At 39.6% G+C, this 26,626-nt stretch overlaps 1 protein-coding gene across 1 annotated transcript in view; it reads left to right on the top strand.

Moving 5' to 3' along the window:
• Positions 1 to 817: 817 nt before the first annotated feature.
• The window catches only part of PTPRO (protein tyrosine phosphatase, receptor type, O), a 28,273-nt gene continuing 2,464 nt past the window's right edge, over positions 818 to 26,626 (top strand). Inside the window, exons 1-13 of the mRNA XM_009698187.1 lie at positions 818 to 957; positions 3,241 to 3,373; positions 4,756 to 4,876; positions 6,846 to 6,914; positions 10,444 to 10,527; positions 13,906 to 13,941; positions 15,443 to 15,524; positions 16,558 to 16,648; positions 17,158 to 17,234; positions 19,583 to 19,717; positions 20,699 to 20,821; positions 22,344 to 22,498; positions 25,024 to 25,159. Coding sequence (XP_009696489.1) covers positions 3,370 to 3,373; positions 4,756 to 4,876; positions 6,846 to 6,914; positions 10,444 to 10,527; positions 13,906 to 13,941; positions 15,443 to 15,524; positions 16,558 to 16,648; positions 17,158 to 17,234; positions 19,583 to 19,717; positions 20,699 to 20,821; positions 22,344 to 22,498; positions 25,024 to 25,159 — 1,113 coding nt within the window. The 5' untranslated portion in view covers positions 818 to 957; positions 3,241 to 3,369. The remainder of the gene's footprint in view (positions 958 to 3,240; positions 3,374 to 4,755; positions 4,877 to 6,845; positions 6,915 to 10,443; positions 10,528 to 13,905; positions 13,942 to 15,442; positions 15,525 to 16,557; positions 16,649 to 17,157; positions 17,235 to 19,582; positions 19,718 to 20,698; positions 20,822 to 22,343; positions 22,499 to 25,023; positions 25,160 to 26,626) is intronic.

Below are 26,626 nucleotides of genomic sequence, written 5' to 3'. Positions count from 1 at the left end.
GGCCGCGCCACACGGGGCCGGCGGCGCTGAGGGCACACCCCGTCCGCCTTTCATTGTATTTCTGGGGACATCACTCCCAGGAGACCCTCCAGATCCCTCCTGTCACAGGGTTGTCACCTCCTCGCCAGACCCTTGTATATGTTTGCGCATTGTCCTTTCATCAGGCGCAATAGCAACGAAAGTCTAAGCAATAAATTGAAGACCCCTGAGACCTGGACCTCCGCATTTAGTGAGGAGAGAAAATTCCTGCAGCTAACTGAAACGAGCACAGATCCGATGGCCCTTAAATATTAGCCTGCAAAAAAAAAGATGACTACAAAATTTTGTTTAAGCTGCTAGTTGACTAAATATTTCCTGTGCTACAATTAAATGAACCTAGACAGCCTTCACTTGTGGCAAGCTACTTCTTTATCATCTCCTGGGGCAGGCCTTGTGAAGAAAAGCTTTCTCAGGCCAAATGTGTTGCTAACAGGTGGACAACCATCTTCTCCTGAGTTTCTGCTAACATTCTATTAATAGAATACACTGCTCATCCTCAAACAAGGGCTCTGCTGAAAAGGCGAGTAATTATCCAACTGTCCAAATAGAGAGCAGTTTAAATAGAGAAGAAAAACCAAGACACTTCATCATCTTCTCATTTTACAGTGGTAGTTTATCATCATGAGAGGCAGGGTTTTGCATTGGCAGGCTTTATCTGAAGGAAATGAAAGACAGAAGGGCATCAGGCATTGCTTTCGTTTTTGTTCAAGGCTTCCTCTTCTCGGTTGTCTGGAAACTTACAGATAAGCTTAATAAAAGGAGATTTTCTCTTAATCAGAACCAGCCCCTCCAAAATCGCTGTTTGCTGTCAACAAGACTCAGACCTCCGTGACTCTGCTGTGGGTGGAAGAAGGAGTGGCTGATTTTTTTGAAGTCTACTGCCAGGAAGCTGGATCTGGTCAGGAAACAAAAGTCCAGGTGTGTAAGCATCTCTTCTTTGGTTTCTGCTCTTCGTCTCTGAAACTGAGGCTGGGCCTTGCATCTTTCTGGTTTGGCATCTGCTGCTTAACTTTTGTGTGTAAAGCCCAATGACATTTTATGCTCAGTATGCAGGTTAGATCATTAAACCAAATGTGGTAAGGTGGTTCAGAATTAAACCTTTAAAAGCTAAACTAATAAAGCATTTCAAATACTAAAATACTTTGTTATTTTGCAATATTAAAATTGGCTTCTGTCTTATTGATGAGGTTATAACCAGTTGGACAGAAGCTATGTGCATCCAACATAGTGTCCGTCTTTGGCTACTGATGAAATGGCTCCAATACACCGTGTAAAACCTAAAAGGCTACGAAACTAAGGGAATACCCATGGGCAGGAAGGGAAAAATGGTCAGGTAGCTTCATAAGGAATGGAAAAAATAGACATATTTCAATGCCATGAGATCTTTTATGCAGCATTTAATTATTTCTGGCTTACTTTATTCCTGGTTTTGAGAACTGTTAACTGAAGTTCAGTAGGACCTTCACTGTTATTCAAAAAGTACACTTATGCTGCAAATGCAGCTGCTCCTCATGCATTTTGTCTCTTGGGTATTTCCTTCAAGACCCACCTTCTCAACCTCACAAATGAACCTCCTTTTCTCTAGGTACCTGTGCTCAGAGGCCACCTGACTATCTGAGTGTTTAGACTGGTAATGTTGTTCAGTGAAGAACAGAGCAGTAGTAGTTTTAATTCTTTGATATTCAATGCTGTGCAACATATGAGGCTTACTTTGCCATTTAACTCATAATATAGTGAATCGCTGTGATTACATGCCATGAAACATCATTCTGTCATGTGGACCATTACACATAATGGGGAATCATTCAGAAAAAAGTAAATAATAGCCCACTCAGACCACTGAGTACACACTCTTTAATCATATGGAAGAGCAGTCTGAATTATTTAATATTCTTTTTAAATTGAGAAAGGCACTGACTAAAGGGAAAAAAAAGTTTAAATGTGTTTTAATCTGTTGGATAGTTTGGATTCCACATCTAGATTCCTGCTTTTTTCACTGTGAATAGCTAAAGATTGTGAAGTCATTATCCACTCAGCAGAGATTAAAAGTAATTATGTGATCAGGCAAGGAAGGTACCACAGGATTTGCAGCTTTAGTGCATGGCAGATCTGTTTTAAGAACATCAGGAAAAAACTGCTTCATTTGGCAAGAGCTTCAGTGGGTGTCTCGTTTGTTGGCATGAACATCTGGCACTGGGAAATGCATGGAGATTGTCAGCTCACTTCTCGTTAGATTCATCACTTTTTTTTCTGTCTGTGAAAAAAGGGGAAGAACTTCTTTTTGAACTGTAAAAAGGGATGCTTTCCTATTAAGACTGGTGAAAATTCTTTGTTTTTGATTTTCCTTGCTAATCACATGAAAGATTTTGTCCCTTTCCTCCATTTTTAAATCAGCAAAATGAAAAGCAAGAGCTTACCAGTTTTGGACATCTTAGATTTTGGTTGACTAATTTAAGTTTCCCAGAGGGGAAAGTGGAAGACATCCAACCAAGTCCAATTGCCAAACTGTGGCCCCTCCTTTCAGCTCAGGGAATAAAAGGCTCCTCCCTTACACTCATGTACATGTAATTTCATCCGCGTAATGTACCTCAAACTTGCACTGCAACAGGAACCCTTGCCAGCCTAGAAGGGGCCCATGGCTGACAACAGGCCACTGCAAAAATCCAGTGCTCAGGACTTGCTACAGTATCTCACACTCCCCATCCAGAGTGAATGAGTTCATAAAACTTCTCCCTGTTCCCTTTCTAAACCACTGGCTCAGTGTGCCTGTTTTCACATCTGTAACCCACGTTTGGTTCTGCTGGAGAGTACAGAAAAGCCTCTGGGGACCTTGAGGAGCTGTATCTTTAAGTCAATGCATGTGTTATATTTGTTTCCTTTTGCTGTATCAGCATTTAAAAAAAGTGTTTACCAAGGACATGGTAATTAAAACATCATATAAATATGTAAAGAGTTTCTGCTAGCTAGAAAAACTGAGGTCTGGGATGTCTGATTATAGTTATTACCCAAAGACTTTGCTCTAGCTTTGTTTTTCACCTTGGCCACTCGAAAGACTCACAGCTCTTCACAGCCAGAGGAACTGCCTCAGAGGCAGATCTGACTTTACATGGTCAGATATATGGGTGGAGAGGGGAGCACTGATTTGTGCCTTTGCATTTACAGGAGAGACAAACTTTTGTGTATTTTTCTCCATGTCTGCAGGAACCTGTCACTGTCTCTTCACACGTAGTGACCATTTCCAGCCTAACCCCTGCCACTTCCTACAACTGCAGTGTGACCACCTTCAGCCACAATAGCCCCAGCGTCCCCACTTTCATTGCAGTTTCCACCATGGGTAAGCAGCACTTTCCTGCTTTCTTCTTCCTCCTCCAGCTACGACATCTGTTTCTCCTTGCTTTCTAAAGCTGCTTTTAGTAATGCTGGTCCCAGGGGTTGTTTGTATCGCAGAAAGGCTGCCAGATGTGGATGGGATGGGGAGGCAGTTTTAAAAAGTCTTTAGAAAAATCCCTGCTGTGGAGTTGACTTGGAAGAATATAAACTAGGGGCTCGATTCTCAGTTTTAGAAATCAGGGACCTAGTTTGTCGTGTCAAGACTGAACATCAGGGTACTGCTTGATGACATTTATGGAGAAAAATATCTTCTCAGCCAAGCCCAAACAAGAGAAAAATCACATTTATAAGCTGCTAAGGCAAAAAAATCGCTTTCTGCTTTCATTGAAGAAGTGGAGATAAGGTGAGAGAGAAGGAGAAGGGCCACCACAGAATCTTGAGCAGTCACACCCTGAAGGGATAGCTCCTGATGGTGACTTCCTGGGCACGTCGCGAAGCCTGGCTCTATACTGACTCTGAAGAAAGAATATCAGGGTTGAACTGCCCAGGGCACTGGACTTTACTTTAAAAATCTCCCCTTCAGAATCATCAATGTCAGCTCTGCTTAGCTAGGGGTTTGTGTAGCTTTAGTCAGTGGTCCTGTATGTCGTACACCACTCCATGCTGGAGTTCATTGTCTGATACTTAGCTTAAAAATCTCCATTGTTTTCAATCTAAAAAATGCTGCTCTAGACAACTGTGGGTGTAAAGTTATTCTGAGCAAGTAAAGTAGAGAGAGTTTCTTACATAATGAGCAGAACAGAGTATCTGGTCTCATAGTAGTGCAGTCAATAAGTATGTAATATGGAACAGAAATAAATCAAGGTTGTGTTATTGAGAGTTGATTCCAGCTCTTATTTAAAACAGAATATTTTGTTAAAATTTATTTACCAAAGTAATTCAATCAATTTCAACCCAGTATATTACAGAACCTCAGCCTGTTATTTTGCTTTTGGGTCAGAAAAGGTATTGCTTACTGTTGAAGAACAACTTCAGAGTTGAAATGTGCTTTGAAGACATAGATGATGATCAATATATGTATTTTATATTTCCGTCACCTTTGTCTCTTTTGTTATGAATGTCAGTTAAAAAGGGCAAAAAAATCAGAACACGTCAAAGTTTAACAAAATGCTAGAGTGAAATCATTTCCCCATAGGAATTTTGGAAGAGTAGTAACTAGTCAAAACCTCCCTTTATCTCCAGCGGCAGATTTTTCTCTCTGTAACGCTCCAGGCTGAATGAGATCAGTTCAGAAAAATAATACTATCAATATTCAGGGGATAAAAACCGCCAAAACTGTCAGTGCTTCTGATTTGAATAACCAAGGGTCTTTCTTTGTATGTACAGTCACCGAGATGAATCCCAATGTAGTGGTAATCTCTGTGTTAGCCATCCTAAGTATCCTTCTGATTGGACTGCTGCTGGTGACTCTTGTTGTACTCAGGAGAAAACATCTACAAATGGCCAGGTAAGTCCATATATATGCTAATTCCAAAAATTTCAGACAACAACAAACACATCATGACAATAGTTGCAATTGAGGGTGCTTGTGTGCATGGGTGCTGCTCGAGATGCTTAACAGGATACCTTCAAAATAGATGTCTAGCTGCTGTCTAGGAGTAGCATGTCTTCTCCTTCTATCTACTTTCATTCTTGACCTGAGTTATAAGCCTCAACCTTTGTCTCATTTTGAGCTTTACAAGATTGGGTCTCTGAGAAGTGCAATCACTTAGTACAAAAGAGTTGTGTTGAGAATCTAAAGGATAATTAGGATCCCACACAACTGGGCATGAGCAGGACATCAAGATGCTTTGCAAATCTTTCATATGATTTGGAACATGAGATTTTCCGTACTGACAGATAATACAGTTTGTTCGTCAGGTCCAGGATGCTGCATTTCAGAGGCCATGTAAGGCCTGAGCCCTGGCAACCAAACCTCTAGTACAAGGGAGGATGTGCCCAGGACCCTGAGAGTCCCTCTCTAGAACATTTGCCAGTCTGCTCGCAAGTGCTGGTCTTCCAGTTGTCCAAATTCTTTATTCATATGAGCTTCTTTATTATGGGAACTGCAGCATGAGAAAGAGCATATGGGCTCACCTAGATCTTGTCTTTCTGTGCAGTGAGTATGTAGCCAAATATGCACTGAGACCCACAAATCCAGAAGGGATCTCAGGTACTGCTGTTCACCTATAACATTAACAATCCCAATTTTTTGTGTCATACAGATGAAGGGAAAATTATCTTGTAGGAGTAAACCTTTTTTTACAGAACCTGTGGTACCTTCAGCTATTTGCACCAATCATGTGTACCTGAATAATGAAATTCAATTTCCTTTTCCTGGTGGTCTTAGCTGTAACAGTTGTCGATTATGTTATAGCCTGAGTGAACTGTGGAAGTTTCTCCCAACCCTCAATATGTGGTTCACCTCCTGGTTTTGGAAGTGTCCTGGAGTCTTCATCTTTTTATAATCTGTGTAATATATTTTATATTAATTTACTGTCCTGTGTCAAGAAAGGAAATGATTTCATGTAAAAAAATTGTGTGAAGAATCTTGTACTTGGCTACCTAGCAGACACTGCATTTTATGTGTTGTGTCTTGACTATGTATTCCATGCAGCAGATGACCACATCTCACATATTTTGCAGGCTATCTCTTTCAGCAAACATTATGTGGTTTGTTCCTTTTACATGTAACTGGCTCTTTGAAAATCCCAGCTAAATTAATTCTCTTTCCTATTTAATTACTGTGCAGGCAGCCCAAAGCTTTTTGTTTTTCTCTTCATCACTGCTTCTAGCCACAGAAGATAAAAACCCCAGAAGGAAATTAAAAAGGTAAATCCAGCAAGAAGCTGCAAGCAATTGTTTGCTTAAATCAAGAAATCAAAAATCATCAAGTCAGTTTATCATTTGTAGCTGAAAATAATGGACTTGTGATAAATTCACTGGAACTTTATTCAGGAAATTAATTTTTTTTTTCTACAATTATTTTGTGAAATCAAAATTACCATGATCCTACCAAATAGAGACAATTATACATCTTCTCCTTAGAATTGGGACAGTGAATAGTATAGAAAGATAAATATTTGGCATGTGTACTGAGGCCAGCAACTAGTGCTACTGCCAGACTATAGAAAGTGCATATCTGGACAGGAGATGAGATCTGTTTGAGATCTTTGTTAGCAACTTCTCCCTTGTTTCACTCTTTTTGAGCATCATTAGGGAACCTGATCTCAGATGGTGTTGAACATTTATTGGTTTTGGATGACTGTGGTAAGGGATTTCAGTTATGTTTATCACAGATTGTCTCAGACCTAGTCACAGATGTGAGTGTTCAGCACTTCTCCGCAACTCCGAGAGTTCTCTGTTAAATCAACATCATTTCAAGCAGTGTGAATCCAAAAATGGTAACTTTGTACCCAATGATCTTCCTGAAACAGGGAGTGCGGGGCTGGAACCTTTGTCAATTTCGCTTCTTTAGAAAGAGATGGAAAGCTTCCCTATAATTGGTGAGTGTTTGAAGCAAAGCTTTTAATTATGTTTTTCCCCATCTCTGTTTTTTGGCAAATATGGTTTTTAATCTTAAGTGCTTATTTTTTGTGTCATCACTATCCGTCTTTAAGATAAAGCTACTATACCTGTTATTTTAGTGTTTTATTTCTTGAATGATGACTCAAGACTATGTATTCTGTCACCTGCTATTTTTAGTAGGGAATGATGTATATACATGTCAACTAAGTTACACAGGTGTGTTTTGGGAGGATATTTTTTTCCTTCCTCTTACAGAGATATTTACTAAAATAACACAAGTGTAGAAACTTGATCTGTAAATCCATTAGCACTTCCATAGAGATATATTGATACCCAAGAATAAGCTTGCCTGTAGATAACCAATTAGCAGCTGTCTTTATGCAGTACCATTAATTAATTTTTCCTTGGATTGCAAGACAAGGACAAGCCAACTCAAATATTTACTGCAACTTAATGTTCAGTGCTGTTGAAAAGACTTGGTGAAAAAACCATATTCTTGCTAGTCTAGAAAAACCACCTATAAGAGTTGCAGGCACTGACTGTGGACTCCAAACCATCACTGATACCATCAGCTGAAGAGAAGTATTTGAGCAAAGAAAGTCTGTATCATTAGCTTTTATAGAAGCAGAAGGGCTCTGAGAGCTACCTGACTGGCACCAGTGTGGTCATTTCCATTCCTATTTTGATAGTTGACTGGATGCTAATGACTGACCCAAAGTTTACTGTTTTGTTATTAGCAATCTGCAAAAACCTCTTATATTTCAAGGCAAGTCCAAACACAGATATTTAAAAGCGTACTGTCAGCCACATTCCAGTATGTAGGAAGAAGAAAATATGGGCCTTAGTTTTACACCCGTGATCAGCTTTGGTTGACAGCCAAGAAGTTGGAAAGAGGAGTTGGTACGCAGGGAACTGCTTCCATGATCTCATAGGACACAGCCTGCCAGCAAGGACGGGATTAAATGGACTGACACTGCACCACAGCAAGCCTTTTGCTAATAAGCGTGCAAACTGAACTAACAAGCCCAGCAAATCTTGTCAATACCTCACTGTGCTGCTAATTAACTGGATATTAAACAAGCTTCACTGGCTTGGTTTAGCTTTAATGGCAGCCAGCTGTATGCAGTACAAACTAATCTCTCTTTCAGCGTCTCTTGCTTGGACTATATTAATGGCAAAGAAGGCAGGAGATCAAACACTCATGTTAATGAAACATCCAAGCTTGAATCAGATGATTAAACTAGCAACAGATGTTATTAAAACCATTAAAGGCTTTTTTATGGGAAGGGGAATTAATTAATAGGTTTGGATGTGAAAGGGAAGGTTCTTGTTGCTTGATTTAGTATATGTGCATGCGTGTGTGTGTGTATATATGTGTATATATGCATATATGTATACATACATAAATTATCTTCTAAAAGTATGAATTGGGGAAAATATTTCTGCTTAATATCTCCACAAATTTTTGGTAACTGAAGGCAGAGTGCCCTAATCTTATGGTTCTGACTTCTCCGAGAGTTAGTAAAGATATCTTCTTTTGTGTGCTTCTGTTGTCTAATGCCAAGACCAGATTCACTGTCCATCCAGGCAGCCAAATGGAAAATATGGCCCTAAAGACACGTATAAGGATTAAGAAATGCATTTTTCTTGGGGTCATTCTAGGGATCTAGTAAGGGAGCTATGGTCATATCCACTGATTCCTAAGAAAAGCTCAGCTCCGCAGAGTTTTCAGGATTTGAGCAATCTCTGTATCTGTCTCTTTTAATTAAATAAAATTGTTCAGTACACCTGAGCAGTAGGTGAAAGACTATATAGTTCCAGGAAAACAATATTGTATTTATTGGGCAATTACATATTTTTTCATATATTGAATTGAAATCAATTGTTTTAGATGTCGGAGTTCTCAATCTGTGAACAATATAAGTAGCTCTGCAAGCATGTTAGCCTGTGGTTTGGTAAAGTGTGAAACTTTATAGTGATAATTTGATGATGAAAGAACACCCAGGCTTGAATAATTCCTTTTGCCCCTGTAGGCAAGAGGAAGTGGAAAACTCACTTGGAGTTTCCCAAAGGAAAGAGGAGTATTCCAGCAACATCATCACTTCTTTCTTCTAAGCCTAATGAAAACTTCTCTGTGGCACCAGAGATCTGCTTATAGAAAATCAAATTTCATCCTCAGTCCAGTCTCATAGAAACCCAAACAATGGATAAACCCTAAGGCCCTGATGCTGCAACCACTACAGCATATGGTTAACTACAAAGGGCTCTCGCTTCTGACTGACCCACACAATCCCTACCAATGCCTGGGGAAGGTGCCCTGCAGAAACTGTGCTGCCCATTTTCTCTTCAGCAGCAAAACTCATTAAAGCATAACTTGGAGTTTTCACTGTGTGGGCAGAAGTTTTCTACCACTGGTTGGAAGATTAAGATTAGAGATTAATACTATTGACATGACTTGCCTATCAGGGAAAACACAGTATCTACTGACTTCATAAGAGCCAAAAGTGCTGAAAAAGGAAATTTCACTTTGTGGTTCCTCTTTAGAACAGTTGTAGAAGGATGGTATTGTTTTTAGGACAGCAGATTTTCTGATGGGGAAAAAACACACTTGAGGATGTATTTGGCAAACAGTTCTGCTTCTGGGGAAACTTTTGTTTAAGTTTCATGAGTTTTTCACGTTTGCAAAGTACCTGTAGCCCACTCCACCAAAAGGTAGAACAGGCCTGAGTGGGTTTCCTGGATTAATGCCTAGCAGAATCTGGTAAACAGGTTGCAAATACAGAAGTTCAGAATGATTTTGTACTCAAATTTCCTTTAGCCACAATGAAACCTACTATGAATAGTTGTTCACAGAAACCAGAGTTAGAAGAAGTTCAAATAATGTTTTGCTGAAAACCTGAGAGAGAATTTAAAGCACTTAAAATGGGACTCAGCAAAATGTTTATATGGATGTTTTCAGAAATCTGGCTCAGTAGAGAGTATTGAGAGATATAGAATGATCTGAATTTATCTCTGATACAGGTGTTCTGATATCTAAAGGATCACTTGCAGGAGCAAACATGGGAGATTATTGTAGTTGTACATGGTAAAAAAAACTATGTCTGTCCTGAAATATCTCAAAACATCAGAAAATAGAGTAAGTACCATCTGTGTAATGGTCATAAACCTGTGGATGAAATTTTCAAACACATCTTACTCTCTGAAAATCTGCCAGTTTATTGATCAACATTGATTTAGAATAACAGGCCTCAATCAATACCATAAAACACATTTATTTTGATCATACATAATTTTATGTTGGATAGCTGAAAATCTTGCATAGGGTGTCAGGTTGAGGAGTAAAAATTCTATGGATACTAATAATGTTCTTATGAAGTAAGTAAAAGGAAACCTTTATAGGTTTACCTAATATTTAAAATAGAATTTGCTGATCTCCTGATTTCTGTTTGTCTTACTAACTCTCCTCACTTTTTCATCTTTATGTATGTTATTTATTAATGCTCACAGGCGTAGAAGTGTATTTGCTTTCCTAACTCTGCTACCCTCATGCCTTTGGACTGATTATCTTTTGGCATTTTATATTAATCCTTGGTAAGTGATTTACTTGTTTTTCCATATGCAATGTGTAAACAATGTTAATTTCTATTACGTGAAAAATGTGTGATACCTTTGTTTTCAAATGGGTCAAAGCTTTTGAAGATATAATTTTCTTGTACTAGAACATGGATTGGAGAGGATGTGGGTATCAAAGTATTTGCTACCCTGCTTCATCTAGTTTGTCTGTTTATGCTCCAACCCATCTTGGTATTAAAAAGCTAATCTTACAGTGGTTGCCATAATCATCTCATTGCTCTCTTTGCAAATTTTGCCACTTCATTATAAGTCCTGGCTTCTTCTGTCCGGTTATTCATCTGTTCATTGCCTGGCATTGTGTGCTGCTGCTGCTGCTTTTCTATTACTAAAATTGCTTAATCGCGTGCCACCTGTTTGGTGTGTGATGTCAAATACCTTAGTTTTTAAAGGTGCGTTTATGCTCTCCTGACATCAGTAAAAGTTTTGCTTTTGGAAACAACAGTTCACTGAGAATCAATACAAACCAGCAGTCCCAAAGTGTTAAAACTGGGTCATTGTGTGAGTGTCTCTGTATGTATTTGTGTATATTTAATAGTTTAGTCTGTAAATAATTTATAAAGACTTAGTAAAAGGCTGATTGGTTTTTTTGAAAATACCTAACCGACAAAACCACAGGGTCTATTTGGAACAGGAACTGTTCTACAAATGGTTTAACAAATAATTATAATTGACTATGATCTAAAAGTTCCTGATGGTCTTGAGTCCAAGGTACAGTGATTTACAAAAATGTGGTACCAAAGTTAAGATTTAGTTTTGACCAAACATTTTCCCTGGTGTTACCATATGGCACCAAAGCCCTGGCAGGCAGTCATCGGATCTTCAGCACAGGGATTTCTGAGACAGGTTTTCCTTGGGTCACACTGGGTCTGTAGAAAAACTCACCTAAATTTTCGGTGGGGCCAGAAATGAATGGGTTTATGTAACTAAAGGTCCATTTCTTCTCCCCTGAAAATAAAAGCATGTTGTCCACACACACCCAGCTGAAGAGCAAATGGAAGTCTTCCACATCTCTCCAAGGCTAATACTGTATTGACTTGTAACTTGTCTGACGTAAACTTAACTAGTTATATCGGAGTTGCACAGTGATGGAGGATCAGGCAAGCAGTTTATTATTGTGGAGGTCACACTGATCTTTCTTAACTCTCTAATGGTCAAGAAGCCCAAAGTGGCCACTGTCAATGGCACTGCTGCAAAGATTTGTCATCTTCTTTTGCCCCTTTGCCTCTTTTTGTTTATATTGCATTAATGTGCATTACTCACTTTTCCAGATGTGTATCTTTCTTCAGAGGTTTCCTCTTCAGTCAAGCTGCCTAGTTTAGTCTAGATGACCAAGTTTAAAGGAGCTGAAGTTGAATGAGATGAGATTAATCGCTCCCTTTGTATTTTCATCTGTAGGGTAAATGGAAGAACAGATGAAACACCAGCTAATGTTTCAAATGTCTTTGTTTTGCACACAAGTTGGTTTAAAACATTTATGACATTCAGGAAACAGTTGCAATGCTGAGAAACAAAGGCCTCTTGAGACTATCAAAGCAGAAGAAATTGTTGCTGAGAAATGGATGTCAATCATTTGTTTTACTGTTTCTTGAAGTGTTCCTTGGAGAAGCATTCCCATCATAAACAGCATTTAGATGTTTTCTGCTTTTGAAATGAATTCCAATGTGCCTGACATTAAAAGGTTTACTACAGTCACAGGGGATAGAGAAGAAATGTGTTGAATAATTTAGAGATATTAATTTTAAGATTTCATTGGAAAAAAATCTGTAAAGATGTAGAATAAATACTACTAGGCTATGTGTAATATACACATGAATGTACAGATACTATACAGATAGTATCTCTATAGATAACACAGTAGGCTGAGTAAAGCTTTAGAAAGTAAATCTCCACCTTAGTGTAAAGCTGATATTGCTATAGCTCCTCTTATCTCTGCAGGCAAAGCACCACATATAAATTGAAATGTACCTTGACAAGATAACAAAATTACTACAGGTTGTGCCTGCTTCAAAAACTGAACATTTTGTAAAACTTAATTTTGGAAAATAATAATTTGGAGTTTTTTAATTTCACTTCTAAATTTAGCAGGATAGAAAAATAAAAACACTCCACTTTTTAATATTTCTTTCTGTATATTTTCATTTTTTTGAAATTAAAAGTCTTCACTTTTAATTTACTAATTGAAGCTGTGACCCAAGTTACCTAGAAATTATTTTAATATCATCATGAAATTAAAAATAGCATCATTATAATGTGGTGAGTGAACAGATATTGCTTAATGCCCAGGAAAAAGAAAAATGAAAGTACTAAAATCCCTTCTGAGTAAGCAAGAATCTATTCGTGCTCTGTGGCTGATTTAACAGGGGGGATCAGTGTTTTCAGACTTCTAGCCGAATTATTCCAGGGTGCTCACTTTGTGCATTTAATCTGATTGATTGCTTAACTTTTTTGTTGCAACAACAAAATGAACACACATACACATACATAGACACACACCCCCACACACCCCTCCAAAAAATCACGTGGTGATATTTAGTGTAGTGCAGTTCTTAAGTCCATAACTTACGGGTTATACTGCTTAACACACTCATAAGCTTGCTCGCATCTGTCGCTAGTGAATTATGTCATTTATATTGGATGTGAAGACAGTGTATTACACGAACACGACTGGCGTAATTTTCTCTAGCTGTTAAAAGTCAATTAAAATTATCTAAGGTTTAAGCTTGAGTCCCACTAAAGTCAGTAGGATATTTGCCGTTGTCTTCATTGATCATCATAAGCAGGTTATGAAATGGGTGAGAAATAGCATTCAAGCTCTTCCCTTTTTCCTTCACTCTTCCTTGAATTTGCAAATGGTGGTCTTCTCCCTTTACCCAACAGCTACTTCTCGTTCCTGGTTGCTCTGTAGTGTTGGCATCCAGTTTCCAAGACCTCTAGAGCCAGAGTGGAGCAGCCCAGGGGACACTGTGGTGCCCCATCCTCTGCAACAGCACAGCCCCCTGCCAGTTTTGGCCAGGCTCTGGCCCCAGGGGCTCAGCTGCAGCCCACCTGAAGCCAATGGCGCTGTTGGGTCACCATTTGTAGAGGACCCATTGCTTGTGTTGGGCGCAGGTTTTTCCTTTCACAAGCAGGTCATTCTCAGAGCCACAGAATGGAAAACACATCCCATTGGTGTCAATTGAAATTTTGCTATCAGCTTAAAAATATCGAAGGTATTATCACCAGTCTCATCCTGAGTATGATGGAGACCAGAAAACATACATTCTTCAATCAGTACTAACTTTGAATAAATACTGTACAATAGTTTAATGAATGAAAAACACTTTTTTTTTTTTACAGGAGTAAAAATGGGTTAAAGAAGAGAAAGCTGACCAAGTATGTAACTACTTTGATATTTAAAGCAATAAAAAAATGTATCACCTTAGACTAAACATGCATTGTGGAGCACATGGTATAGTGATGTTGCAGTTATAGATATAGAGATCTTCTTGATAAATACATCCTGAGAGAGATATCTGAAGGCAGAAAACAAACACTAATTGGACAAAAGCAATTCTTTTCAATAGATATGTTGTGGTAAAAGAGCTCCTTACTGATAGAAAATTAGTCATTGGGGAAAAGATCAATTATCCGACTTAGTGATCCCAACAGAGTTTATCCTTAGTTAACAATGACAAACGGTGAAAAAACTGGGATGCATTTGTTTCTGGTGATATTTCCCTCTTGACATGAGGCTCTCATTACGGTTGTTGCTAGAACATTAGATCATTAATGCTAACAGGTAAACAGGAGTAATTAAGTGGCGATAAGACAGGTTCCTTTGGGCGTATTGCCTCAAAGTAAATGAAAAGATTACTGTGTACATGCTTCAGTAGCTTGTAAATTAGAGCATGATAATTAGGGGAGGGAAGCTGTTTACCTGTGTTTCGTTATTGAGAGCGTTAGCCTAATTATTTCTCTGTTGTGTTCAGAGACTGTGCCTGTACTAACAGATAGACCCCCACCTGGCAAAAAAGTGTGTAGAATGATGGGAGTCATTAAATCAAGGCTAATTTATACCTGCTGAAGCGCTGCATAGTTTTGTATAGTTTTATGCCACTTTTTTTAAGCCATTATCTCTCTGGCAGGAAAATTTTACCTCTAATGACAAATGTGTATAGATCTCAAAGCCAGAAGAGAAAGCAGTCACAGCAGCGGCATCCAAAATGCTATTTAAAAAAATCAAAACCTAAGCATGAAAGCCATTTTTCTGCCTGGGCAAAGCTCAGATGAGTTTTAAAAGTGCCTCTGCTAGATGTGAAAATATCTGAAAGCAACAGTTTACATGGCACAAGAGGGAACTGAAATGAAGCAACAGCTGCCCTGGTGCCAGAAACATGCTGGTGGGATAGTACTGAGAGTGGGTCTGCGATGGGGTGCTGGATCACTGCTTCTTGCAGTGTCACCTGTGCCTTGGGGACATATCCACCTGCAAAAGCAGTTCAGGGGCCGGGGAATTGTAGGAAGGGTGCATGGGCCATTCCCCTCACCTCAGACCAGTGGTTTCTCTCGGGTAGGACAACTCCAACCTCTGCAAACCAGGGTGCTTACTATCATCAGCACCAGCAGCTGCAGCATTGGGCTCACTCAGAGGGATCAGCACCTCTCTCAGCCTCTCTTTCTGGGGCTGTTACGGTATGATGCAGGTAATGAGCAATATGCCCACCATTTGGTGGCATTGAACCAAAAGATTTTTTTCTTACTCTTTATTGTTGCTTTCTAGCATTAACAGTTGCAAATACATACTCACAACTTGATAGTATTCTGGGGAAAATAGAAATAAAATGTACTAAAAAAGTTTTTTTTTCCTTAATTTCTGTGTGTTTTTCTTTTAAAGCCCTGTCCAGTTGGATGATTTTGATGGATACATCAAGGATATGGCCAAAGATTCAGATTATAAATTTTCTCTGCAATTTGAGGTAAATCTGTGGGGACTCTGTCCTCTCCTAGCTGCCATGCCTAGATCAGCTTTCTCCAGATGTTGGGTTTGTGTGGCATGTTCGTGTGCTCTGCGTTATTTAATGTCCACTGTTGCTAGGCGGGTCAGCTTCCCTTCTAGTTCTGCAGAATTTAGAAGTCCACCTTGGTGTCATTAAAGACTGCGTTTAGTAAACTGATTTGAGTGGCTCATCACTTTCGATTCAAGATCATTGTCAGACTGACGCACTTCCTTTAAGTTTAGAACATGCTGGCAGCCTGAATTGAATCCAGGATTTTAATGTCTTTATTTTATTGATTTAATGCTTTTGAAAAAAATTATTTATTGAATTTGAGCATTAGAATGAGAAGGTAACATTAAAAATCTCTTTAAGAGCAAGGAGGTCTCTCTAAGACCAATTCTCTCTAAGACCTAGAATTTAAAGTCTGTTTAGTAGTATAAAACTAAAAACTCCTATGCTAGGGCTAGCTCCCAAAGATTTAAACATGGAAAGGGAGTGGGGAGGACTCTCAGGTTGTTACCACTATTCTGGGTGGCTGACATGTTCCCTTCTTGCCAGTGAAAAGTCCTATGATGCATCATATATCTAGATGTAATGACTAGAAAGATCTTCCAAGCATTGCCCAGTATCAAGATCAAAAGGCAATTGAGGACTCAAAGAAAACCCTTTAAGTGGGGTGAATGACCACCACAGAAATAACTTATCAACCCCTGGTTTGACACTGTTATGCCTAATTAAGTGTGGGTAGAGAGGTGCAGTCTGCAGTGACGGCCTTGGATGGCAGCAGTGCATTGGCAGCATCGGAAGGAGAACCCACATCATTGCTCTCTAGCTGTTTGGAGCCAAACTCAGACCATCAGATAAGGAAAGTCAGTGTAATCCTACTGTCAGTTTATAAAGTGATTTATGAACGTTTTCAGTCTGGTACCTGCCACAAGTAATCACTTCACAAAGAATTGTTTTTTAAGTGTTTGTGAGTTTGACCTTGGCATTTTTCTTTCTGTTACCCCAGGAGCTAAAACTGATTGGGCTTGACATACCTCACTTTGCTGCTGATCTTCCCATGAATCGCTGTAAAAATCGCTACACAAATATCCTGCCATGTAAGTACAATACATATGGGCTCTTGCTAAAGTCCCTTGAGACGGAAAGAAGAGTTTTAATAAGAGAACTGGAGAATCAGGACAGATTTTCTGACTGATAAAAACCTGTTCTAAAACCTGCCCTTAGAGAGAACCAGGCAATAGATGTTTGTTGTTAGATTTGAAGAGATGTAGCTTTCTGGGGATGTTTGTCAAGACAGGAGTTTGGAGTGAGGAACACAAGATTGTCTGTATTACTGAGTAGTGTTATGATATTTTTCTTATCATTTTAAAGAAACCTAAGGGAGCCCAAAGGGACAGTAGTTGGAGGGTATATTTTGCAGAACAGTAAGGATGGTGCATCTGTGTAGCGTTCGCTGAAGCAAACATTTCTCTCTGTTGGTAAATATGAGCATTTTCTATTTTTTAATAGATTTTTTTTCAGTTTTTATAGGATTAGTTTTAATTTTGCCTAGTTGGAGATTACTGCCATGTTTGAGAGACAACTATTTTTTTTTTTCCTTTTACAGATGATTTTAGTCGTGTCCGGTTAGTTTCAATGAATGAAGAAGAGGGATCTGACTACATTAACGCCAACTACATTCCTGTGAGTACAGAGACTCGGTCAGTGTAAAGAATAGTGTTCAGAACAGCAGTTAGAGTGTGTCACCTGCAAATAGCACAGTATCTCCTGGAAGCTCAGTCACATTCTCAGCACATCCTTCAGCTTCCAATATTTTGCCTACAGGAAACTATGCTTTTCACTAGCCGCCAAAAAAAAAACAAAAACAGAAGGGTGGAATTTTTGGCAAATTTTGCCTCAGTAGCACTGGGTGAGCTGTGAATCTTTGTGAAACCTAGATTGGACTGGTAGAGAAATGGAGAGGAAGTGTTAGGTGGTCCAGTGGCTTTTTAAGACAGCTAGGAAAAACATAAACTTTTAAATGAGAAAATTTTCCAGGTTTCTACAGCACATAGAAAAAGGATTACATCAGATACTCCACAACTGACAAAATGGACACAGCCCAGATGGTGTGTGGAGAGAGCTTTTGCCTTTTGACTCATCTCTGGTGCGCCCAGTATTCCTCCCTCTGTCTGACCTAGAGCAGCCATTTACCAGGGAGTAGCACCTGGAGTTTTAGGATAATTAAAGTATACACGGGGCTGTAGTCAAACAGTTTGACACTGAGGGTGGACTAAAACTTCATTAGCTCTTTCTCTTTCGCCTGAGCTTGTTTAGTCACTTTGGCTTATCACTGCCACAAAGGTTTCCTCCTCTGTTATCCCCCTGTTGCTGTGACTCGGTGTAGGCTGTGTTAGAGAGAGCAATGTCCGCTGAGTCACTCTGTGTGGAGAGGAGGCAGAACCCTGCAGCATCCATTTAGAGAAAGACCTTTCACTTGGGGACCATAGACAGATGCATTTCTGCATCTTTGCCGTGAACAGAAGACAGAGCTGGCCCTGGCTGTGCTGGAGAGAGCTGAGTCAGCATTATGGGGAAGGGAGGAACCCTCAGATGAGTCAGTGAAACCACTTCTTTGCTACTGCAGCATGGTCCACGCATGTACTGCTGAGCACATTGCCTGTACTTAGTTTCTATGCATCGAGAGCATGAACCTAAACACTCAAGCTGCAAGTTCCTGAGCTTACCGTGATTCAAGAAACCAAAATATGTTCAAAAGAATCATTCACAACTCAGGAAACATCTATGACACAGGATTATGGATAATAGGATTTTATGTAGTGGTCCTTTTTGGATTGCTCGGTTCTGCATTTTATAGTTTACATCTCTTTAGTTCTACTTATAGCATAATGCTGACTGTAGAAACTGGGACAGACATGTCATTTTAATGCTTGGCTTTTCCTGACAATTGCTTCTCCAGTGACTACCTGCCTCCAAACACAGATACTAGTGGTGACCTGTGTCTCTGTGATAACAGAGATTTGACACTTAGGTCAGACATAGCCTATGCAGACAAATGAACAGCAAATTCTGTGTAGTGCAAAAACTCAGATCGAGCTGACTTCTAGAGATGTCTGGAGGAAGCCATTTATGGGAAGTGCTCCCAAATCATGAATATTTTTGCAACCCGCATACTGTGGTGGCACAGAAATTGCCCACTTTACATTGGATCATGCTGTGTGTTGAATGTATCTTCTGCTCTTATTAGGAATACCAAATAACATTCCAAATGTGGTTTTTATGATACAATCTCCACAAATACGGTCATAGCAAACGCCAAAATAGTCACTTTGTGAATCTTTATTACAGTCTTTGTAACAGTCTTTTGGTTTTGGAGAGGGGAAGGAGTCTTTCCAAGTAAAAGCATGTTGATAGGGATAGGAGAAGGAATAAATGGATATCTGAGCTTCAGTAAAACATACCAATGATAATCTGTTAAGGGTGTTGACTCAGTGTGTTCTCTATTATTTTAAGCAGAACTCTAATTAGTATTTTACTAATTTAGGCCCTTATGACATAAATATATGCATATAATCCTGTTCATTGCTACCTTCCATTTACATCAGTGACTGAAAATCACCACAGACACTGCTTGGGAAGAGCAGGCTAAGTGTCTGTAATTGGGTTTATGTCTATAACTAAATAACTCTTAAATTAGGAAATCTGGAACAAGCTGGAACTTTGATTTAGGATTCTCATTACTTTTTTTTAAATGTTGCCTTTCCTGCTCTCTGGGCAAAGGATTTGTATAGTAACAGCTTCATTTTCTGTCCTTCATTCTAGATTGCTTACACCTTGGGAGCATGAAAAACTGGCAAAAATTGTAATTTCAAAATAAATAACAAAAAAAAAATCATGAAGTAGTTTGTTTATATTAGAAATCACTTTTAAAGGTACAAATTGAGCAAGCTGAAAAATACATACGCCAGAGAAAAACGTGTTGTTAAGCAGTAATCAAGTTGTTAAACAGTACCTGTCTCTTTGTTTCTTAGGGTTATAATTCACCCCAGGAATACATTGCAACCCAAGGGCCACTGCCAGAAACTAGGAATGATTTTTGGAAGATGGTTCTCCAGCAAAAATCTCAAATTATTGTTATGCTTACTCAGTGTAATGAGAAAAGAAGGGTATGTAACAAAATCTTGCACATAGTATAAGAGAAACTACTCTGAAAACATATTTATTTTCTGGTGAGTGAATTTCTGTTTTCTGATCATGAGGCAGCATCATAACCAGACCTGGAATGGCATTTCATTCACTTACAGCAGGCATTTCAGGATGATTAAGGGACAGGAGCATCTTTCACATGAGGACAGGCTGAGAGAGCTGGGGCTCTTCAGTTTGGAAAAGAGAAGGCTCACGGGATCTTGTCACTATGTGTAAATACCTGATGAGATGGAATGGAGACAAGGCACCTCTCAGTGATGCCTAGTGACAGGGGAAGAGGCAATGGGCACAAATAAAATACATTAAATTCTATCTGAAATCAGGAAACACTTCTTACTGTGAGGGTGACTGAGCACTGGCACAAGTGGAGTCTCCCCCTTGGAGATAGTCAAAAGCCATCTGGGCATGGTCTTGAGCAGCCTGCTGTAGGTGGCCCTGCTTGAGCAAGGGGCTGGGAGGAGATGACCTCCAGAGATCATTTCCAGCCTCAACCATTCTATGATTCTGTGCTTTTAAGTTTAAATAATAGTAAAATGCAAATATTATGTATTATGCTTTACTTTTTCCTTGAGCTTAAAATAGAAATATTTGGAATATAGTTTATTTCTTTTATATGTATATTCTTGTTCCCCATGTTTTGTTCCTTTTAGGCCTATTCTATTAGGAAAAGTAACAATCTACAAAGACAGTGTATTTCCAGTCTGTACTAATGCTACCCTTCAGAAAAACGATGTATAGCTGATGTCCACAGTTAACCAATAAGAATGATCGGGATGAAATTCATTGCAGAATATGTTACCTCTTATTGCAGCATCAAATAAATAGTGCTCTAGACATTTCTAAAACTGAGGTTCAATATACTTTTGATTACGATTTTTTTATATGCATATGGATATATATGTATATAAATACAAATATGTATGCATTTCCTTCCCTTTCAGGTGAAATGTGATCATTACTGGCCTTTTACAGAAGATCCTGTTGCATATGGGGACATCACAGTGGAGATGCTGTCCGAGGAGGAGCATACAGACTGGGTTTATAGGAATTTCCGAATTAGCTATGTAAGTGAAACGTTTTGGATGGCCCTGCTAAAAGAGGGGGAGTAATTTTGGTCCAGCCTTTTCTTTAACTTTTGTCCATAAGAGAGAGATTGATGGCCTTACCCTCTCTCCACACAGGAAAATGACTAAATCATGAAACTTTCCCCTAAAATTGTTGTCTCTGAATTTCTCAGCACAGTGCAAGGCTGAAACAAAAGCAGTACCAGAGCTTTGGACATTTCTGTGGTGCCAATAATTAGTGACGACAAATGTGTAAACTTCTTTTCTTTATCTCAGGCATATCTTCTTGCTGTAAGCTATCCAAAACTTGAAAATACCAATGTAGAAATTGAAAATATTTTTCAAAAGGGCAATTCTGCAATAATCATATATTCCGATAAAGTATTGAAACACACGTGAACAGCATGCAATTTCCAAATTAAAACTGTTCAGATTTTTAAGCATTTCTTCCAAGCTTTGTTTCCTGCACCAGCTCGTTGCCAGGACCAGCTCGTGAAGGCAATGTTAGAGATACAGAGGGGACATGAAAAAAGCTGTGCACTGGCATGTTGACATTGGCCCAGGACCTTAGTCCTGCTCAGCCATGCCTCAGTGTGTTACAAAGTGTGCACAGGGCACAGGCTAGGAGTGCAGACATGTAAAACATATTATGTGTTGGGCTGTTGGTGTCTATTAAAAATAAGGACAAGACTGCGGTTTGCAGTTCAGGTAAACTGTCTTTTACCAAACCCAGGGCAGCTACTTTAGGATCTTTTGTACTGATCTAATTTTTTAATATCCTTTGCCTAAGGATCTGCTGTTGTCTGTGACTGGAGAGAGGTTACTGCAGTAGGGATATTTAGCCTGATCCAGAATGGCAAAACCCAAGGCATTGCTTGCCATGGGTTTTGATGATGACAGCTGCCTCCCCTCTCCATATTTTGAATTCCTTTAAGTCTCAAAGACAAAATGTGTTGTGTTGAGGATCTTATTTTACCTAAAGCCTCTATGGTTTTTATCATTAAAATTTTTTTTTGTAATAATGAGTATTTTTCTAAATATTTCCTTTGCCCCGTAATCATTTTTTCTTCGCTTTTGGTATTTTTTTTTTCTTTGAAACTTGCAAAGAAAAACTCTCAAGAGTCCAGTCTTTATTTGCCAACAGCATTGTTCTTTGTCCGTGACAATACGAGAAAAGGAGAGGGAATGGAATAGAAAGAAGAAGAAAGCCTTAACTTGAAAAAATGCAACAGTTCTTGATTTAAAAAAAAAGTGAAATCAAACGACCATGAGAAAAAAAGCAACAAATCCCAAACCCAGAAACAAGAGTTCATGCCTTTTTGGTAACGATGGCCTGATACACCCTCCCCTTTTTAATCAAATAGCATGTAAATTATTTGCCACTTTTTTGGCTGACTTTACTTTCTTAGGTTGTATTTGGGAAAAAAAAAAACCACAACATCAAAAAAAAATGACAACAAAACCTCAGCATGACTGCACTGTCAAAACTCCTGTGAACATGCTATTCTGCTTTTCCCATTAGGCTGATGAGGTACAAGATGTGATGCATTTTAACTACACTGCCTGGCCAGATCATGGTGTCCCCACCACCAACGCTGCCGAAAGCATCCTCCAGTTTGTACAGATGGTCAGGCAGAAATCAGCAAAGAGTAAAGGCCCCATGATCATACACTGCAGGTAAATGCCTCTAGAAAAAGGAGAACTTAAGGGTGTTACTTATTAAATAGGTTGGGAAACTGTTGGAAGGAGAGATTTCAGGGTTCTGCTCACCTGTTAGCTGGAGATGGTTTTGTCTGGTGTTAAGGGTAAAGGAACAGTCCCCTGCTTTGACTACAGTGGGGCTGGGATTTCAGCCTACAGCCATAGACACCAAGGCATTTCTTTCTAGAGGAGAGTCATCTCTTTGGATGTTATCAACAAATGGCTTTAGAAGGCACAGCAGGCAATCCTGATACACACTATCTCAGAGCCTGCCCCTGCTCTCTTATTTCCACACGTTCGTGATACGGGTGGTGCAGTCTGGCCAGCAGCCTGCCGCAGTGTGCTTCTCCCCTGCAGATGTGTGTCTCTGTGCAGATCCTCCTCCTCTGGTCATTCGGCTTTTGTTACGTTCAAGAGGTGACATGAAGAGTGCTATGCTGTGCTAGCAGTAATACCAGTGTCCCATGCTAACAGTTATAAGGGCTTTTTTCTTTTTTTTTTTTTTTTTTTTTTGGAGGAAGGTTGTTTTAGATACAGTCAGATTTATCTCTTGTGCATCATCTGGCCTTTTATTAAGATGGTCACTTACTTGGCCTCTCTGGGGGCAGCTGCCATGTTAGAGATGATATCATACCAGATTGGTTCCTGATCCAATTCTCCCAACTGACTTCAAACCTCTACATGGCTCCTTGTGCGAGAGCTACTCACAACAAACTTCTCAGAAATATGTAAATAGATGGCTTGCAATCAATGAATGTGTGTACATTATTGTGACATACTCCTAATGGCAGTCAAGGCTTGATGAGATTAATCTCAGCCAACCCTACATCACCCACCCCAGAGGCAGCAGTTACATTGCTGCACAATGTGTCAGCACCCTCCAGCCCTGTCTTTCCTGGTGCTGATGTGGCAGTCAGCACTGGCTGTCTCTTGCCACCACTTTGCACACTTTTCAGAGCTCCTTCCCAGAAAACAGTCTTTTATAGCAATATCATTTTTAGTTTCCAGGTATGGCACTTAATGTTCTACTGGAATGCAAAACAGCAGCATTTGTAAAGGCAGCAAATCATCAGCCGTGCTCTGTAACTTAATGGAAGAAATCATAGGGGATATTGTTCTGGGAGTCCTAATATCAAGAAAGGTGCTAGTAAGTCAGGGAAGGGATTTATATGTAGTGTTGTGAAATCAAATCCTTATATATGACTTAATTGTTCTGGGAAGGGATAGAAGCAAGCATCAGAGAGCTGGGTAAGAACTGTAGCATTTTCTTTTTAATTAGGATGCTTCTAGCAGCAGAGAGAGAGATTTTCAGGTGGTGTTTTTAGAGTATACTGTATGTCTTAGACCACATAGTTTAAAAGCAGCAATGCTATGAAATCAGTGGAGAAAGAATGTATAGATCAACTCCTACAGCAATTGTTCTCAAATGTTAAAGGCGGCATAGAACTGACATCAATACAACTTATCCATTTGTTATTTATGAATTTATCAATTATTAGATCTGTCAGGTAGATCAGAAGTTCCATTGTATTAATTTCATTCAAGATATTGACATTTTTGTTAAACACAAGCAACAAAAAAACCACTCACCTGTTTTTTCATAGTTTTGTTGAACTGTATTGGATGAACTGTTCAACTTTATGGAAAATACTTTCAAAGCTTTTCCAAAAAATACCACAAGATAGCAGAAAGACCTTTTGCTAAGACACACACTTCTATCCTCAGTAGTAGTCATGGTGTTGGGACTTCATATGAAACTCTATAAAACCTTTAAAGCCACACCCATAATGAAATCAGACTTAAACATTCCATGTGACATCACAGTGCAAAGAGTCATATGCACATAAGAATCTCTAAATCAAAACAGCGTGTCTTTTTTCTAGTCACTAAGCTTCCCTTTGTGGGGGATGAAGATTTGTCAGCCGAGTGGTTGCTGACTATTTCTGTCTCATGCTCCCAAGGCAGAAGTCCTGGAGCGTAGACTTTTCTGGGTGGTTTGTCCTTTGAGGATGAACTGTAGTAATGCAGTGCCTTTGCAAAGCCAAGAGCTTTGCATCGTGGATAGTGGTGACAATGAATTGTGCAAGTTCAATCCCAGCTGCCTCTGTGCAGCCTCTGTGCAGCAATCACTGCAGTTATGGCGACAGCTCCTGTGGTTAGAGATGTCTCATGAAATCTTTGAGGGGAGCAATGAAAGTGGGAAGAGCAGACAGCGAAAGGTGGGCAAGGATGTGCATGCACATTCTACGTGTCAGTGCATGAAGGGAAGTATAGGAAGGTGAAAGAACTACAGAGCCAGCCACTCCATACATTCTACCTAAACAATGTATGAAGGGTTGCACAGCATTAAGTCCTACAGATTAACCAGCCTGTCTGATCTCAGAGTGACTACATCCGATTATCGCAGCTGCCGCACGCCTGCTTTTTGCAGTACCACTGATTTTCTTCTGTGTTCCCATCAGAAAAGCCTGACATGAGATGCATGTCTCTGTGTGTTGCAGTGCTGGAGTGGGACGAACAGGAACCTTCATAGCCCTGGATCGGCTCTTACAGCACATCCGTGATCACGAGTTCATAGACATATTGGGACTGGTGTCTGACATGCGGTCCTACAGAATGTCCATGGTGCAGACAGAGGTAAGATCAGTTCACTTCAACATTATGAATGTATCATCAGATCTATTTCATACCTCTGTGTAGCATGTTCGTATCCAACGACTGAACACTTGGTAAAATGTCCCCCTGAACACTTAGAATCATAGAATCATTATGATTGGAAGCGACCTCAAAGATGATCAAGTCCAACCGTATACCCAATGCCACCACACCCGCTAAACCCACTAAACCATGTTTCAAAGTACTTGACAAAATAGCTATGAATAGATACAATTAAGTTTACATCTTTATTGTAATATTGTCCTGTTATTAATCTGCTGCGTAGGTGGGTCTGGGGTCTGATAATGTGTCTACAATCTCACTGATACCTTCCGGAGGGGATGAGTTATTCTCACCTTCTGTGAAATTAATATGCAAAATATGCATTAGAAGAGATTAACATTTGAAATTTTCAAACCATTTTGAAAAGAATTGGGCTGGCTGAGAGGATTAATGGCTCACGAAATGATATCAGTATCGGACAGCCAGTCACGCTTGTTCAAGGGAGTAATGTCTGGCCAAGCTTAGGAACTCAGTTACACAATGGCGGTACAAATAACAAGCAAAACAGACAAAAGGATTATAAGTCTACCAGACATCCTCCTTGCCCCTCTCCCTGCCCAAATATCTACTGGGTAGTTATTTTTCTGTTTTTAAGGCAAATGTCAGGAGTATAGTCTTATTGTCAGAATATATAATGGAAAAAAATATCACAAACTCTTTTTCCAAAGCAGAAGCTTTTATGCATCTGAAACCTTCCCAGGCCCTCTACTAGTGACGGAAAGATTTCGTGCCTCTTGTACTCTTTACTGATTAGACACAGTATAAGCTGGCAACCTCCATACAGTTGGAAGTGCCACCATCACTGTTTCCAGGCTAGGTCTGGCAGATAACTTGTTGCCAAAGATTGTTGAACCCAGAGCAAAGCAAAGAAGACTTAGCAGGGAGAGCAGAGGAACAGGAGGAAAACCTGCAGTGACAACAAGTAACACCTAGAAATGAAAAAAGGTCATTATTCTCAGACCATACTGGATCATTCCTGTCAAACTGTCACTTTTCATCACAATTCACTATATTAATCCAAAGGCGGATTCTTACGTAAAAACCAGAGAAACAAATCCTGATGGTTTATTTCAGCTGCAACTATATTACCTCTCAGAGGTAATAAGATTATTTTTTTTAAATGTACAAACTCATTGTCTGCCTGGGGCTGATATCAAGGGCTGGGCTTTGGCTGTTGCTGAGCTCCTGCTGCTCCAGGCAGTGTCCAAGCCTGGCTGCAGAGGTTACGAGGTGGCAGGGGCACTCAGGTGCAGAGGCCACTGAAAACGCTTTCCTTACAAAACCTGAAACCACACACCGCTCACCTGGGTTCACGTTGCCTCATACACTGGAAACCTGGCAGTGTCTTGCTGGGTAGTTTAAAAAAAAAAAAGGCATAGGCCCAAA

The sequence above is a fragment of the Cariama cristata genome, unplaced genomic scaffold (assembly GCF_000690535.1).
Source record: "Cariama cristata isolate BGI_N322 unplaced genomic scaffold, ASM69053v1 scaffold11534, whole genome shotgun sequence".
NCBI lineage: Eukaryota > Metazoa > Chordata > Aves > Cariamiformes > Cariamidae > Cariama > Cariama cristata.
This window is presented reverse-complemented; position numbering and strand designations above follow the sequence as displayed.